This window comes from Alexandromys fortis, unplaced genomic scaffold (assembly GCF_014885135.2).
Source record: "Alexandromys fortis isolate MF-2015 unplaced genomic scaffold, M_Fortis_MF-2015_v1.1 scaffold_77, whole genome shotgun sequence".
Classification (NCBI taxonomy): domain Eukaryota; kingdom Metazoa; phylum Chordata; class Mammalia; order Rodentia; family Cricetidae; genus Alexandromys; species Alexandromys fortis.
Window position 1 is genome coordinate 5,517,937 of NW_026067967.1, and position 17,584 is coordinate 5,535,520.

At 50.0% G+C, this 17,584-nt stretch overlaps 1 protein-coding gene across 7 annotated transcripts in view; it reads left to right on the plus strand.

The window, feature by feature from the left end:
• Tenm4 (teneurin transmembrane protein 4) overlaps window positions 1-17,584 on the plus strand; it is a 652,091-nt gene that overhangs the window by 321,282 nt on the left and 313,225 nt on the right. For all 7 annotated transcript variants that reach the window (XM_050154435.1, XM_050154436.1, XM_050154432.1 and 4 more), the window contains one exon: window positions 492-761. In XM_050154435.1, coding sequence (XP_050010392.1) covers window positions 492-761 — 270 coding nt within the window. The remainder of the gene's footprint in view (window positions 1-491; window positions 762-17,584) is intronic.

The following is a 17,584-nucleotide window of genomic DNA, read 5'->3' on the forward strand; positions in this document are numbered from 1 at the left end:
TCTGGACTTTACTGGCAAGTTCTATTTGAGAGGGGGGGGGGGACAGAAACCTTCAATGCAATTTAACAGACGTATTAAACTGAGTGCCTTCAATCTACTGGGTTTGTCTGGAGACACATAAATTCAGAAATAAACAAGACATATAGCATCTGCCTACGTAGAAGCCACCTTCGGCAAAAGTGGCAGACAACGGCACCATCTAACATCACCGAGGCAGGGCATCTCCCAGAGGGAACTGGGAGAAAGAGACAGCGAACTCTGCACACATGTAGGTAAGCAACACGGAGTTTCCACGGAGGAAGGCAGCAGCTTGAATCAGCTTTGATGCACAGCACTTGGCAGGGAAAGGAGGGGCAGGAGCCCTGCACGCGGAGGAGGGGGCTGGGGCTGTACAGTGAGTTTGGAGTACAGCAGGGAACCCAGCCATAAGGGGCTTCTGGTGTGGAAAACTCTCCCAGCCCCTTCACCGTAATTACCTTGTCTCCCCTCAGGCACCAACTTCACCCTGCGTGAGCTGGGGCTTGGGGAGATGACACCCCCTCATGGGACCCTCTACCGGACAGACATCGGCCTCCCGCACTGCGGCTATTCCATGGGGGCCAGCTCCGAGGCGGACCTGGAAGCCGATACTGTACTGTCCCCTGAGCACCCGGTGCGCCTGTGGGGTCGGAGCACGCGGTCAGGACGCAGCTCCTGCCTGTCCAGCCGGGCCAACTCCAACCTCACACTCACGGACACGGAGCACGAGAACACGGAGACCGGTGAGTGCCTCCTCACCTGGCCTGTCGGTTACGGGGATGGCCAGACTGTGGTTTGCATTATAATATTGATTTCTTGCTCTCTCCCTGGGGCTCTGGGGAAGCTGATGAAAAATGGCTTTGCCTTCAGTGGGCAAGAGTCAGAGACTTCTGTAATGTCGCATGAAAGGCCCACCCATCAGTGATGTGTCAGAGACGGCTCGCTGCACTTTGAGTCTGGACTAGGGCAAGGCTAAAGCGCTGGGTTATTACTCACAAGGTAAGGGAGCAGAGGGCTGCCGGTGTCGGTGACCCATCCCCTGAAGAGCTGGTTCCCTGTGAACTGTGCAGGGCTCAGCCCTGCTCCCATACACTCTAGCATCCAGTTGCCCCTCCCCCACCAGTCCTAGGCCACGTCCAGGGCCACTGTCCCATTCTGCTGTCCTTTGTTGCTCAGAAGAAGGTTCATGTAGGAGCAACTTGACCTTTGGGGTGTCAAGGAGATAGAGGTCAAAGGCACTAAAGTTTCCAGTAGGAGGAATAAGTTTATATGACGAATGTGTGGAACTGCCCAGTCACCCAAAAGCTTGGAGTCAGGAAATCATAGTTTGCCCAAACTGGGTCTATTCGAATAGACATTCCTAGCTGAAGATTTCTCCTCCCCAGATCTGAAATCTAGAAATTTCCTATTCCAACACGATGTTCAGAATTTCAGATTTCAGAGTTTCTGCTCTTAAGACGAAGGGTCTTCAACCCACTCTGACATGTATTTCAAACTCACTAAGGGTGTAGGTTACCAAGGTCCCCTCCTCCCTCAGAGTGTAAGGTGGTCGACCCGCAGCCGGATTTAATCCTTCCACTGCATTTGCGTACGTCTATGGGAACATCACACGAAAACCTGTCGATGTATGCGATAGCCGTTCGTCAGTTAAGAGCTGAGGACGTAAAAATAAGTTTTGAGGTGGAAAGGGGGCCTTGCTCCACTCCTGCCTGTCGTGAGGAGCTGACTCCAGACTGTGTTCCATCCCCCGAGGCTCCGGGGTGCTACAGTTTTAGGAAAAGGGCAAGTAGTTTGCACATGTTTTTATGTCCAAGGGATGGGAGCTCGGCTTCGGAATCATCCTCTCCCCTCAGATCTTGTTGGTGGGGCCCTGAGGAACTCAGAGTCCACCTTGGTCACTGTCAGATCCCAGAACAGTCCCATCCGGGGAGGCTTTTGTTTCTGAGACACTCGGTCAGGGATCTGGGCTCTTACTCTTAACTCCTAGAACAGGCACAATGCAACATGGGATGTTGTAATAAAACAAACTAAGGAAGGAATGAGAAGAGCCAGACAGATGCCAGAGCCCCCTACTGGCTGCCAGCTCTAAATGCAAAATCCTGGATTCCCAGCCAGCATCTGGGTCAGGATGAGGGCTTAGCCCATTTAGTCCAAAACAAGACAGCTCCAGCTGAGCTGCAGAAGATCAAAGCCCAGATTAGAGAGCAGGCAGCTGACCACGAGAGCCAGAACCAGGTAGAGGATTTCATCCCCCTTAAAGAGCCAGCAGCAATAGGATTCCAGATGTCTCTTCTGCCATCTGGGCCAGTGGCATCCTTCCTAGGAGTGGGTGAGGAGAGCCAGGAGAGGGTCCCATGGCCTCAGCCCCTGTGGATCTTCCCTCCCACCATGGATAGCTTGTACCGTTCATCTACCACGAAGGCCCAGGCTAAGCTGGCAGCCCCGTCACTCCCTAACCTGTGGAACCACAGCACCTTTTTAAACAGCGCTCGGAGAAAATGAGGTCTGGTTGGGGGAACAGGAAGTCTTCCGTCGCTGGCCTGGAAAATGGTTGAGCTGCGTCCCCTCTCTCGTCTCCTCTCTCGTCCTCACGTTCCTCATCTACAGTTTAGTGAAGCCAGGAGCTCTCATTTCCTAAGCTCTCAAATTAGGAGAAGGGGCGCGTTTTGTGATCGTGAGGAAACAGGAGATCCTCTTGTGCTGGAGTGCTCTGAGCCTTTAAAATATTAACATATATGCTGATGGTTAAATGACCAGCATTTGTAGGTCGCCCACGTCATAGCCTTCAACCGCAGAACCCAGCTCATCTGGGGGGGGGGGTGTTCTGATAGCTGCTTCTTATACCAGCTGGGCTGAATGACGTCCAGGACTTGTAGACATGGGATTCTGACTGACAGCTGCATGCTGGAGACAGGCCTGAAAGGATTAGGGGCACAGGAGAGTTAATCACCACACCTGATTATCAACATCTGAGCATGGCTGGCCGTACTCCAGCCACGGGAGCTTGCTGACTGCCGCTTCAACTCTTGGAAGTCCGTTTCTTTACAACCATTGCACAGAAACAAGGAAGTGTAGCCGCAGAGGCCAAAAAGTCTGTCCGGCTCATGTGCTAGATGGAATTAGAACTCGGGCCTTTTAACCGATCTGAACCCCTAACTTTATCAGCTTTAGTTATCCTGTTGAATTCTCTGAGTAGAGAAATGCTGGGGTTGGGTGTTCTTTTGAAGGCTTCTTGCTATGGCAATACAGGATCATTTTCTGTAAAGTCATGACAGCGTAAGACACACACCGCCCACTTTATTGTATATCTGCAAAAGGTGGATTAAGCCTCTGTTGGGGGGATAATGACATGCGCTATAAGCCATCAGACAGCAGGGCCAGGAGGTTGGTGGCTGGTTCCCCAGCGTAGGCATAGCTCCCTTCCCCTGCTTCCATCTCCACTGGGACCACAGAGCTAAGGCAGCTATACTCAGAAGAAATGAAGAGACAGAGGAGAGGGAGGGGAGTCCAACAAAGGACCCTGATTTCTGCATCCCTTTCAGGCATGGCTTCCCAGAGCAGGCGCCCACAGGTTTCCATCCTCTGAAACCCTGACTCCTTGGCAAGTTGTGCTAATGGCTGTTTTCTACTCTGATCAGAATCGCAATACCGATCATCAGAATGCCGGTATGATTCATTGCTCAGCTGGGGAAACTGAGGCTCACAGAGGCCATGCCGTCTGCTTGGCTGAACTGAGGGCATGCCCTGTCAAGAACTCTTCCCAGACTCCCCTCTTCCCCTTGCCCTTTCCATGGAACCTCCCACCATCCTATTCTCTACTCCTCCACCGCCCACCCCTCTAGACCTGGCTCTCTCTGTTGCCTCTGAGGAGGGCTTGGCTCTCATCAGAGAAGGAGGGTTCGATGCACTGGGTGTGTTAGCTATTCATCCCAGTGAGGCCACCGCTCAGGAATAAAGGAAATCCAAGGGCCCCAGTGCACGCGTGGGATGGCCTCTAACTGTCACGGCACGGCAATGCATTCCCACCTGCCAGATGGGACAACAAACACACACCAAAAACCAAAGCCGGCTAACACAACAGTCACCATCAGCACGCTGGCAAAGCTTTGATTGGACTGCAGGTCTCTTTGGTCCCTCGCTTGCATCCCTCTGAGTCACAAGGAGGCCGGGGTCTCTCACTTGAGAACATCGGCAGTGTGCATCCAAGCTCTCAGAGGGACCCCCTGATAGATGTAAAGGGCAGAGCATAACCCCCGTGACCTCCAGCCACACAAGCATGTGCTCCACTTCCACACCTGGCCTTGTGTCAGTCAAGTATGGTCAACAGTATTGACAGCGGTGGGAGCTTCCGATGAGGTCACAGGGCTGCTGTGTGCAGCTGTCATCAGTAATAACTTGTGTAGGGTCCATTAAGGCCAATTTCTGTCCCTGAAAGTTAATGTCAGCAGCTTTTATGTCACTGCTTAACATTCAAAATAAATACAAAATTGACCCGGTAATAGAGACACAAGCCCGTTCGTCCTCAGGATCATCAGCCAGAGAAACCCTTCAGGTCCCTCCTCCTGGCGTAGTCCAGCAAGCCTCGGGCAGTAAGGAGACTCTAGTATCACAGACACCCAGTAGGCATCCGATAAATGTTTTTCAGAGGGTAGAGGACGTGATCGGGGCTCCATCCCCAGCACTGAGGCAGAATAGCAAAAATCTCTCTGTAGATTCATGTGGAATGTGTGGTCGCTGAGTGTCTCCGGTGTGGCAGGCTTTCTTCTAGAAGGTGAATGCAGAGCAGTAGTGGGCGGGACGGGAAGTTAGTCCCCTGTGGTCCTTTATGATAGCAGAGGCGTCCAGCACTGGAAAGAACTGACTGCCCCTGAGGAGACTGGGCCTTGCAGTGAGGTGCGGTGCACTAAGTCCCAGCTGCCAGACCTTGAACAAATTGGTTCACCTCTTTGAGCCACGGAGCCTGGATTTTAAGAGCAACACATTGGTGGTCATAAGAGGCAGGGAAGGAGATCCTGACGGTGATTGTTATGGGCTACAGAGTTCCAGTTTGGAGGGTGAGGCAGCTCTGAAGATAAATCTAGTGAAAGTTATACCACTTACTCACTTTAAAAGCCCTGATATTAGGTTTAATTATCATAGTTAAAAACTATAAAATCTTGGGATTGGGGAGATAGCTCAGTCAGTAAAATGCTCCCTGCATAAGAATGAGAACCTGACTTCCATCCTCAGAAGCCAGGAGTTATGGTAACCTTGTGATCCTGATACAGGGGTCGTGGAGACAGATGGGTCCTGGGTCTCACTGGCAAGCCAGTATAATCTAATTGCCAAGCTCCAGGCCAATGATAGACCCTATCTTTAATAATAATAACAACAACTGTAATAATTAGGTAGACAGTGCCTGAGAACCCATACCCACTGTTGACCTCTGGCCTCTACATGGGCACACATGCCCCTAGACTCATCTGGACCTACACAAATATGCATGTACAATCACACAGACAAACAAAAATAATGAAACATATAAAAATCCATGCCATCTTTGAGGCGTTGCTAGCCTATACACCACTTAGGAAGTCCCTGTTCTCTGAGTCCTGAGGCATCTGACGGTGGTATTTGCTTAAGGGTCCAGAGGAAGGAGCCACTCACTTCCCCTGAGTGTGCAAAGGGCAAGGTCCTCCTCCCCACTCGTGTTTATACCTGGGTCTCGGGGCCGGGTAAGAGCTGACCGTGCACTAGAGAGATGTGCCCAGGAGAGACCACTGCAGGACCCAGACCAGGAGGCACGAAGAGTGTCTGGGTGGCCTCTGCTTTCATCCCAAGAGCCAACTTAAAAATTCACTTAGAAAAGAAAATGAAGGAAAAGTCGGCTTACCCCTCCCCTATGAGTCTGTAGACCGACATCAAAGGGGAAAGTGTGGGTTAAGCGAATGAGGCATCAAGTCCACTGAGCAGCAATCTCCAGGGCGAATGGAGAGAGAGCTCCTTCCCAAGTCTGCTGGGGTTGCCCCCCACGCCCCCACCTCTGGGTCCAGACCCTTGAGATCAGTCATTCCTGCCAAGATCTAGATGAAAACTGGCCAGTAAGTTTGAAATGTTCTGAGTGCTACCTCTCAGTCTCCTGTCCAAAGAGACAGCATCTTCCAGGGCAGGGAGTTGAGCCAGACAGCTGGGCTAAAGACTGAACCCCCCCCCCTGCTGAGAGCCTTCCTGTTTTGGGAGCCAGCCCACACTCCCTCCTGAAGAGACCCGAGTTTGTCTGAGAACCGAATAGAGAGAGAGAGAGAGAGAGAGAGAGAGAGAGAGAGAGAGAGAGAGAGAGAGAGAGAGAGAGAGAGAGAGAGAGAGAGAGACCGGGCTCAGACATACAGCAGAAGCTGACTGGGGAAATATTGGTGATGCTGGAGTCCCACCTGAGAGCCTCTCCATCAGGAAGCTCCTGGCTTCTTATCACAGTTGCACACAGTTTTACATTATAGGACAAACAATAGCAAAGTCTTTTGGGAGTGATTTGCCTTCTAGCCGTTCTCAAGGACACAATGTTTTTAATATCCTTGGGTGTTTACTGTTTTTCCCGTGCCCTTGTTCCAAAGCCACTGAGTAACCTGACCTAGGACAGGGCTTTGGAGGACACTTGATATAAACATGCTTGAGTCTGGGCAAAGGAGAACTGTTTTGATACCACGGTCCACTCTCCGCAAGGCCAGACATCTCAGGACAATTCGCCACGATAATAGATGCAATTTCCTGAGCACTTACTACTATATTCTAGGGGATGGTTTTAAGTACAGAGATTCTGTAAACCGTCAAAACTAGCGAAGCTACTTTGAATGGGGGAATTGAGGATGACCAGTTGAAAACCTAAACTGTATGGGCTGCTTCAAGATAGTAGGTGCTGTGTGAACAGGTCCCAGGGTGAGGGAAAGGGGTTATGATTTTAAATATGAAGACCAGAGAAGGCTTCAAAGAGACATGACTTTGGAACTTTGTCGTGGATAACGGGAGTTCGGAGGTCATGGAATAAATGCCAGCCGAGGGGATGGCTGCAGGGACCTTGGTGTAGGATGTAAATGGCTTTTTGAAGGGGGCCAGTGAGCAGACCAGTAGAGGAGGCCAAAAGCGATGGCCTGGGGTGGAGGGTGTGCAAGCTGTTGCTAGGAGACCCTCTGAAGAGTCTGGCTGAGGTCTGCAGTGCGCAAGCGGGATGATTTTGGATAATGTGTAAAGAATAAACCCCCGCAGGCAAAGACTGAAGTATGATGCGATAGCAAAAAAAAATCCAGGCAAGAAAAGATGGGGGGGGGGGTTGACAGTGCAGGCAGAGTTTATAAGTTGCCTCTATGCTGAACGTCTCTACCCTGCTCCCCCAAGATCTTACTGGCATCAAGGACTATCCCACCCCTTTGCTTCCAGACCTGGACCAGCCTGGATTCCCAGTACTCTAGCGCAGCAGAGTATCTGTTCGATCCTCTGCTCACCCACCTACTTGGGCACCGTTGCTGGATTCTGTAGCCACTGGCCCACCCGGCGCCCCTTCTCTCTCCACGTTCATGGCTTTGATCTTGAACCACATCCGTCCCCAGCCACTTCTCATCCCAGCTCTTCGGATCCTGCTGCCTCCCTCCCAACCCCGGCCTCGCGATCTCGTCCCCGGGAGAGACGTGTGGCTCTGGCTTCTTTTGCTAAAATCCTGTCTTTAGCCACAGTTGCCACACTTGCTCTGCTCAGCGGCCTCAGACAGCATGACCAGGGACCTCTCCTCCTCAGTGGTCCCTCTGCTGTGGTTTAAAGGCCATGAGCAATGCCGTTCTTGGGAGTGCCCTGTCAGAGGACTTCGGAAAGTCCCGGCCTGGAACTGGTGTTCCCGCCTCCCTCCTACCTGTTAGCTCGGTTACTGGTGCCAATCAGACTGTGTCCCTTTCTGCACTGGGGAAGGAGAAGGGAATGGGGAGAGTCAGCCCTTGCTTCCTTGAACCTCTGTTCAGACCCAGTGGGTGCACAGAGAGGTGCAGCAAACAAGAATTTTGCTTTTAGTTTGTGCCAACGTGACTTTCAATTCCTATGGAAGTAGCGCAATGACCGGATCCTTTCCCAAGATATTCAAGAGACATTTTCCTCCTCGGGTGAGCTCAGCCTTGTCAGGACAAGTGGGTTCCTAAACCTCTTTGAACTTATCTCGCTCACTCCCTCCAATGGCAGAAGAGAGGCTCCTGCTGAGGAGAGCGCAGTGCAGAGTGTGGTTTCAGAGCGAGGCTGTCACCAGCCCTAATGTGACCCCAGACCAGTTATTTCTCTTCTCTGCGCGCCCGTCACCAGTGGGGTAACAAGGAAGGACAATGGGTTTGGGGTTGGCACTCAGAATCTTAGCCACACAGCAACTGAAGAATTTTATGCAAATTACTGAAGTTGAGTGAGCCTCAGTTTCCCCATCTGCAGCTTAGGGATAAGTGCCTATTACACAAAGATGTGGAGAGAGCAGAAAGGGCAAAAGGAGCCTAGATGTGAAGGGAGGAGGTCGCTGTTTTTCAGTCAGGGGTTGGTAATCAATTGTAACACAAACATTATGACTCAGGATCTTTGTTAACGTGATGAAGGAGCTAGGGAGAGTCAGGAGAGAAGACACAGCACGGAGCCAAACGGATGCTGACTCTGTAAGATGCTGACTACGAGGACACTTGACACAAAGCATGTGTAGTCACCATGTAAAACACACCTCGGGTTATCCATTTCCATTTATTTTTCTGTAAGTTTAAGTGGCTGGCGAGATGGCTCGGCAGGAGAAGTAGTTGCCGTGTTAGCGTGACCGCCCAAGGTTGATCCCTTAACCCCACGGTGGAAGGAGAAAGTCGGTTCCTGCATGTTACCATCTGACCTCCACATGTGTGTGGTGGCACATGTTCTCTGTGATTGTGTTGTACCTCTCTCTCTCTCTCTCTCTCTCTCTCTCTCTCTCTCTCTCTCTCTCTCTCTCTCACACACACACACACACACACACACACACACACACACACGAGTGTTGAAATTAGGAGCGGCAGGGCTGCGTCCCCGGCACCTGGCCGCCCGCATGGCTAGTTTATACCCAGAAATAATTACACGGAAACTGTATTCTTTCAAACACTGCCTGGCCTGGCTAGTTCCAGCTTCTTATGGGCTAGCTCTTACATATTGTTCTAACCCATTTCTAATATTCTGTGTAGCCCACGAGCTGGCTTACCAGGGAGGATCTTAACCTGCGTCTGTCTGGCGCGGGAGAATCATGGCGACTCCTCACTCAGCTTCTTTTTCCCAGCATTCTCCTCTGTCTACTCCGCCTACCTAATTTTCTGTCCTATGAGGGCCGAGGCAGTTTCTTTATTATTAACCAATGAAATCAACAGATAAGATACAAGACCCACCTCCATCACACGAGTAAAAAAGAATTTTTTTTAAAGATTTAAAGAGAGTGCCCGGCACCTGACTGGATCCTGTGCTAATTCCCTTAGTTTTAAGGAATGTTTTACTCAAAAATTCCATGATTCAGTCCATCATGGGTTTGGCCCAAAACTATTAGCCCTACTGTTTCTCAGGACCCCTGTCTGAGACATAGGGGCAGAGATTATAGCTCTGGGGTCTGTTGGGCTGACTCAAAGGCTCAGAGCTTTTGTGATAGCACCAGACCCCCTGGCCTGTGGAGCCTGTCCCCCCCCCCCTTCTTTCTCTCCCTCCTGTGTGAATGAATGACTAATAAAATAAATCCAAGAGTAGCTATGGGTGGCAAGAAAAACATCCTCAAGCAGGAAGTGCTGCCCTGGGAGCACCTGGAGCCGCATGAGTCACAAGGCAGCTTCACTCAGCCATCTGGACCGCTCTGCTCAACACAGCAGTGATGCGGGACCTGGGGGCACGTATTTAAGGATGCCACATGTAGCTAGCGAGAATGGCTAGTGAGTTCAGCATCTCCCAGATCTTACCACAATGAGATTTCACGCCGATCACCCAAGTAGATGGGCCACCATGTAGAAACAGCTATCTTTCCTTTGACCTCATTGTGGGGGGGGGACATGCATGGGGTAGGCTAAAGGTGAAGGGGGCCCAAGGGGCTCATATGGGCTTGATACATGAAATTTGATGTGGGGAGGATGACGCCAGCTACCCCTAGGATCTCTGGAGCCAGGCTCAGGGGAAACCCAGGACAAACTTCCTGAAGTGATTTAGAGAAACCGAGGCCCTCCCCCAAACTCTTCCCACAGTGAAAGGCCAGCTGTCTCTGATAGGGAAGCAGCCAGGCAGATAAGAGGACCCCTAGCAGTGAGGGGGCTGGGGCTGGCTGCTGGCTGAATGTCCTGTTTATCAAACCACTAGCATTTGTTATGGCTGAAGCCTAAGAGATGGGCCAAAGGGAAAGCTAGGATCCCCGATGGTGTGATGGAGTGGATAAAGCCGAATGCTGCAGCCTTTCTTCTGAAAGGGATCAGAAACCAAGCCAAGTCTGACCTGGGAGAAAGTAAAAATCTCCTCTGCTTCAGATTAGACCACATGTAGGGAGGTCTCCCTCTCCAGAAGACGGCATTGCCTTGGGTTTGAGCTGCAAAGCAGTCCGGCAGAGTAAATGTCCAGGTCTAGCTGGAACCTGTATTCAGAATGCACTTGCCTTGGACAGCAGTTAAGAGCTTGGCTCATGGATGACCTCAGGTCCTGTCTGCTGAACATGGACTAGAGAGTTCCCTAGTGCAAACCCTTTATCCAGAGCTGGTTTGTATATACAACTCCTGCCCTCTTGTATTGATAAAAGTGACTTAGTTTGAGTTTTCTAGAAAATAGAGCTTCAGGTAAGCAAAAGAACCCATGCCTTCTTTGGGAGGTCCGATTTCAGGGTAGTATCAGCGAAGAGAAATGAGGTGAAGGGGGAGACTCAGGAGAAAGGTGACATCCTGCCATGCTAGTTAGTCTTCACAGTGACACAGTGTGCAGGCCATACCTGGCCTCTACTTAGGAAGCCAGCCCATGGGGTTCCTGCCAACCCTGTAGAGAAACCACGCCTCCAGAAGGAAGACGGTGCGAAAGAAGGGAAAACAGAAAGACAAGCCATTGAGAGGATCCTGATAGAAGACATTAGTGAGCACCGGGAGGCTCTGACTGCCCGCATCTGCAGGCAGATCATTTACCTCCAGCAGGTGAGGACGCCAGGAGACTCGGCAAAGTACTGTGCTGGCTAGTATTAGATCAGCTTGACGCAAACTTGAGCCGTCCGAGAGGCAGGAACCTGGACTGAGAAAATATCCCGGAAGACAGGCAGTAGGCAAGCCTGTGAGGCGTTTTTCTTCAGTAATGGTTGATGTGGGCAGGCTCAGTTCACTGTGGGTGGTCCCATCCCTGGTCTGGTGGCCCTGGGTGCTAAAAGAAAGCAGGCAGAGCAAGCCCTGAGGGGGAAGTGAAAGCTGAAATAAGCCCCTTCCTCCCTAAGATGCTTTTGTGCATGGCGTTTATCACAGCAATAGAAACCCTAAGACAGGTGCATAAGCTCCCATTGGTACCACTCCAACGGGTTCTTTCAAAAATATTCCCAGAAGGAAGGCTCATGTTCCGAATGCTTGATGGGATGAAAACTCTGGCATGACTTGGGAGGTTCTGGAAGCAGAGAGTAGTGAAGTTTGGTCAAAGGAAGTGGGTCACCGAGCAGGGGTGGTGGTGGCATTCCCGAGGTATATTATCCCTACCTACTTCCTGTAATGCACTCTTCTTCCTCGCCACCATGATATGAAGATGGGAATTGTTCTGGAAAGCCTTCCCTCTTAGGTTGAACCCAAAACTATAAAACCATGACCTCAAATTAATCTTCCCACCCTCAAGGTGTCTGTTGGGGTATTTTTGTCAGAGCAACGCCAAGTGACGAATGCACTGGGGTTAACTCTTCCTTTCTCTGTCCTCCTTCCTGCCCCCACCTTCTTTCCACTCCTCAACCCTACTTCAGTTAATAACGGTGTCAATAATGCTCACCATCTATTGTGTGCTTTTACAATAAGCCAGGCGGTGTGGGTGCTTTATTTCATTTCATTGCCCCAATCGGTTTGCAAAGCCATTTGTTATTAGCATTTTATAAACGGTTAAAAGGAGCCCTTCAAAGTTTTAATCACTTGCCAGGTGGGAAGTCCCAGAGTTCACGTGGAAATCCAAAGCTTGCCGCTAGCTGTGTTGCCTGGTGGAGACGAAAATACAGAACGGTTTGAGTGAGTGACCACCAAGGCTTCGGCAGGTTAAAATGATACTGATACACCAGATGTACCCATCTACAAAAACAAAATTGCCCACACTTAAGCTCAGACTCTGGAGCCACGCTGTCTGGATTTGAACCCTATCACTTTCTTGATGTGTTTGTTATTTTATATCTCAAGGCAAAGTCCCTTAATGTCTTCATTCCTCGGTTGGCTTGCCTGGAAAGTTGGGACCGTTCTGCTCTCTACCTCATAGGAAAGTCACAAGGATTAAGTGAATGAAGATACTCACAGCACTTGAAATATTATTTGGCACATAGGAAGTGCCGTGCTAAGCACATGTTGTTGTTATTAATTGCACAGCACTTCATGGCTATGACATTGTTTAACATCTGTGGGAGACTAAGAGGTAGCTATGAGGCTCGGCATTGGTGGAAGTGCTCACAGATCACTCAGCTGGATAGAGGCAGAGATGGGACTCAACCCCAGGTCTCCCTGACTCCACACCCACGCACAGTTGCTCATGGTTCCATCTGGCAGGAAGTCAGTTTGGCTTTTCTTCCAGGGATGGTTCCCAGGTACCTGGGCCAAGTATAAGGGCTCCAGCAAGCCTGATTTTCCTCCAAGGCTTCTTCCAGGCTGCTCTGTGAGAAACAGCCACCTTCTGGAAGAAACACACTTCGCTTCGAACAAATAGACCATCCCTTTATGTTCTGAACACTGATGAGCTTGCTACACTTAGTTCTGTAGTACCCTAACTACAAAATAGATTGCTTTTGCAAGGGCACTTCTGTGAAGGAAGGGAGCATGTGAAACAAGCCAGGTTCAAAGCAGCCTATGAGCAAAGGGAGATTGTTTGCAGTTCTAGCTCCTTGGAAAGATGGAAGAGAGCGGAGAGAAGAGCCCTTTTGGGTGTGAAGTGGGCTGTGAAAATGCAGAAGCTGCTGAGAGGAGGAAGGGCTGAAGGCAGAAGTTAGGTAGCAATTAGAAACCAGGCTCCTGGCGGCTAAGAGTGTGCGCTTACACCCCAAGTGCTACAGGACACCTGAAGTTGCTGCGCTCTGTACCTCAGCTCAGAAACAGAAGCAGAGACAGTTAATAAGAAAGGGAAATCTGCTCCAACCGTTGGGAGTGAGCCTGTAAGCTGAGGCTAGAGCATTCATTCAAAAGAGGAGGAGCCCAGTGACTCCTGACCCCTCCTAGGTCATTTCCCTAGCCCCTGTCTCTTCCACATTGGCACATTTGTATATTATGGGGGGTTTTCTATCCTTGTCCGTCCTTTATATGTAGGCTGGGCGCGGGAGGAATTCCAGCCTTTCTCTGCTGACTGGTTTCTTTCTCGTTTGTTAGTCCTGATGTAGCTCTTCCAAGCCCGACCCTTCCCATCACACAGGATGTCTTCCTCGCCGTACCCACCGCCTTCACATCCATATCTGCAGCACAACTATTAGGAGCTAAAGGATGGATTGTATATGGGAAGACAATATTTGTGCCACATTTGTCCCCAGGTGGATTTTAAAGGAAATCTTCCCTGCTAGCCTGGCCATTATTATTCACATTTGGAAAGAGCAGAATAGCCGGGTGGTGGTGGTGGCACACGCCGCCTTTAATTCCAGAACTTGGTTGGCAGAGATGAGGCCAGCCTGGTCTACAAGAGCTAGTTCCTGGACAGACTCCAAAGCTGCAGAGAAACCTTGTCTCGAAAAAAAACAAAAACAGAAACAAGCAAACAAAGAAAAAAAGAGCAGAATAACTCACATTATCTCTTCGATACCTGTGTTCCCCAAACAACTCTATCATCACCAGTCTCTGAACCCCAACAGTGAAATTAGAACCTGGAGCCAATGTCAGGACACACCCACAGTTCAGTGAAATCCAGATGGGGCCCAGGATGCTGCGGGACTCACTGCCAAAGTTTATGATCCAACAGAGACCCGAAGCAAAGCATCTAAGGGGAACACACATGGGGCCCAGTGAGTCGGAAGCCAGCTCTAAGCTTCTGAGGGGCTTCCCTTGCCAAGTGACGGAGGGTGAGCTTGATCCCTGCAACCGTGAGTTGTAATGACATCCGCAGTCATCTAGAGAAGCACAGGGGAGACCCAGAGCAGAAGTTTCTCATCAGGGAACTGATCCTATAGGTAACTTCTGCTGGCCACTCACCAAATTTCCAGACCCAGAAACAGTGTATCTGTTTAGCGTAAGCACATTACCTGGGTAAGCAGCCAGGGACCCTGAGTCACGTTCATAAATGGGGAGGGGCCGTTCATCAGCAGGTTCCCAGACACCAGCCCAGGATCAGCCTGGCAGGCAGAAGGACTCTGTGTGTAGTGTCAGGTCTGCGGTGTGTTAGTTCCTGTGCACACTTGGGCTGGACGAGCCTCCTGCTCGATCAAAGAATGATCCAAGTAGACTGGCCAGCATTGAAGTTTTTGTTTGTTTGTTTTTTTTTAACACTCTCATTCCTTACCAGTGAGTCTTAACACACTGGTCTTAACCAGTGGCTGTAAATCTTAGCTGGGAGAATCTGCCTAACAAAGAACACTTGATGCTGGTGCAGGCAATAAGGGAAGAAGAGAGGAAACGATGCGGCGCGACCTGTGTTCAAATGAACCTCACAGCAGGACCAGGCTCCTGGGTCTGTGGTGGTGTGGGTAAATTAAGCCGAGCAGAACAATGTGACACTCTTTTTTGGCTCTGCAGTGGTCTAGCTGTACATGAAGCCAGTGATGGTCTCAGCGTAGGACCGAGTAGCCACCCTACAGAAGGACAGACACCTCAGTGCTAGGAACAGCACCAAGTGGCCAGTAGCCAGCCGATCAAGGAAGGACAGCCACAGAACCACAGGAGAATGCCTCTGTCTCTAACTGTAGGCAGTGTGGGAGCTTCTTGATCGTTCTGCGGTTTGGACCATGCTTTCGGGTTTTGCCTGAATTCAGAAACAACTCCAGGGTGCCCTTGTCTTTAGCTTCATCCATTGTAATCACCAAATTTTCTGGAGCTGGTGTATGAAATGGTGTTGGTTGTTTATATCCAGCGGCAAAATGCCACTGTCGTTCTGGCTGAGGCTGTCTGGCCACCAAGGGCTGCCTTTTCCCTCGCTTATCTCTATAACCTACTTTTCTCACCGAAACAGCAAAATCAGTTTCAGGAAAAGGAGGGGTCCTTGTGGCTCACATTCAAGGGTGCAGTCCAGAGTGGCAGAGGAGCCATGGTAGCAGAACTCTGAGACAGTGGGTCACTTTGCACCCCCAGTCAGGACGCAGAGAGAGAAAAGGCTGGTGTTCCTCTCGTCTCTGTTTTATTTAGTCTCGGACCCCAGCTTATTGGGTAGCGGTGCCCACATCATGGCGGTCTTCCTATCCCAGTTAACCCCAGTCCTCTGCTGATGCCCAGCTACTCTAGATCCTCTCAGATCGCTGATTAGCACTAACCGTCGTATTATGCCAAGCCTAAAAATAATGAATAAGACATTGGTACCAGGTTTGAGAATTTTCTTTGAGAGCCTTCAGTGAGCTGTATGTACCCTTGACAAATGCTAGTGTTCAGAGAGGATAATAATAAAAATGTCTTAATTAATAATAGGAACAATTATATTACTAAATTAAGCACCATTAAAATTTATTTAGTAATGTATATGCAGTAATAATTATTATAGGCCAAGTATATTCTTTAAAAGCCCTTATTGTATCTCCCTATCTATACAAAGCTGCTATCTTCCTCTTGTGCAGATAAGAAGAGAGGGAGTGAGACACCAAATTCAAACAGATATCCACGTGGCTCCGGAACCCACATTTGCTCCAATGCCCGGAGCTTTCCTGGCTGGCAGATGACAAGGACAGTGAAAGAAATGACTGGCCCAGCTGTCTGCTGAGCCTAGCCCAGCACAAGAGCTCTGTGACAGACCCCCTAGTGTTCACACACATGGAGTTTACAGGACTCCTACAAGGCCCTTGTCCTGGCGGAGGGAGGAGGTGCCTAGGGGATTGCAGTCATAGCTGCATCAAGTGAGCTGGTTGTGGGGCATCCCCAGAGGACAAGGTGATGCTTTGTCTGCTCTCCGGTCCTGCACAGCTGGCTGATTAACATGGAAGAGATGCCCGCTAGTGATCGGTTCTGTATTCCTCCACGATGGAGTCTTAATGAAGCTCAAGGCCTACTGCTCAAAACTGGGATGAACACTGTAAAGTAGAAGTGACAGTCAACCTTGCCGTCCCCTTCCGGGGTTCAGTCTTGTCTCACGAGGGCCATTCTTCATGACCTCTTTAGCTGTGTCTTACAGTCAGATGCATTGTTTTCCTTTGGCATTTAGACGTTTGTCAGGTCTTTGTAAGTCTTAGCAAGACTGTAGTGCATGCATCTGTCTCCATGGGATCAGGGCCTGGGCATGAGAGTCTGTAAATGTATTCAGGTTGGAAAGTATCCTTTATCCATCCTGGGCAGCATGCCCATTACTTCAGAATACTAGCTGGAAGTCCAGGAAGGATGCAAAACACAGAGCTCATACAAAGGACACAGGACTAGGTGCTTCAGAATGACCAAAGTCTCACTTACTTACCACTCTGGGTAGAAGTTTGACATCTAAGACGTGTTCCCTCTGGAATCTGCTGGATCTGTCCTCATTTTCTCCTGGCTACCATCCTTGGTCTTGTAACTGCATCATTATAGTCTCTGCCCTGTCTGTCACACGACTCTTTATCAGCGTTAAATGGGGAGATTTATCAGATTAGATGGGGAGGTCTCTAATTTCAGTGTGACTTCATCTTATAATTAGAGCCCCAGCAATCTTATTTACAAATACGGCCATGTGCTGAGGTCCTGGGCATAAGACTTGAATGCATCTTCTGAGGGGAACCAGCTGGTCCCAAGAAAGGTGCCTGTTAGGTGCCAGACACTATCCTAGGCACCGTGGTTCTCCCATTCAGAAGTGGGATTCTTGAGCATATGTGCAGGCAGGAAAGAGCTCTGTATTCCAAATGATGAACCATTTACTATTCCCCAGGTAAATGGACTCCAGGGACCCTAAAACTCTCTCTCTCTCCTTCCTTGATCAAGCCAAGTCAGACCACCCAATCCTATGCCCCTTCTCAGTGACTCAACTCTTCACTGGGGACAAGATGCCCACAAAAGTGACCTGGCAGCCGAGCCTTAACAGTAGTGGGGGGGGGGGGGGGGTGTGCGATGACCTGATGGTGTGATGATGTCTCTGTGCTGAAATTCTTGTGTGCAAGCACTTTCAACTGTCAAGTGAAGATACTCCCGACACAAATGTAAGTGTTCAGTGCGGAAACAAATTAGGGCAGTGCTTGGGAAGTGTGGAAACGTGTGTGTGTGTGTGTGTATTTGAACATACATGAGGGTGTGTGTGTGTGTGTGTGTGT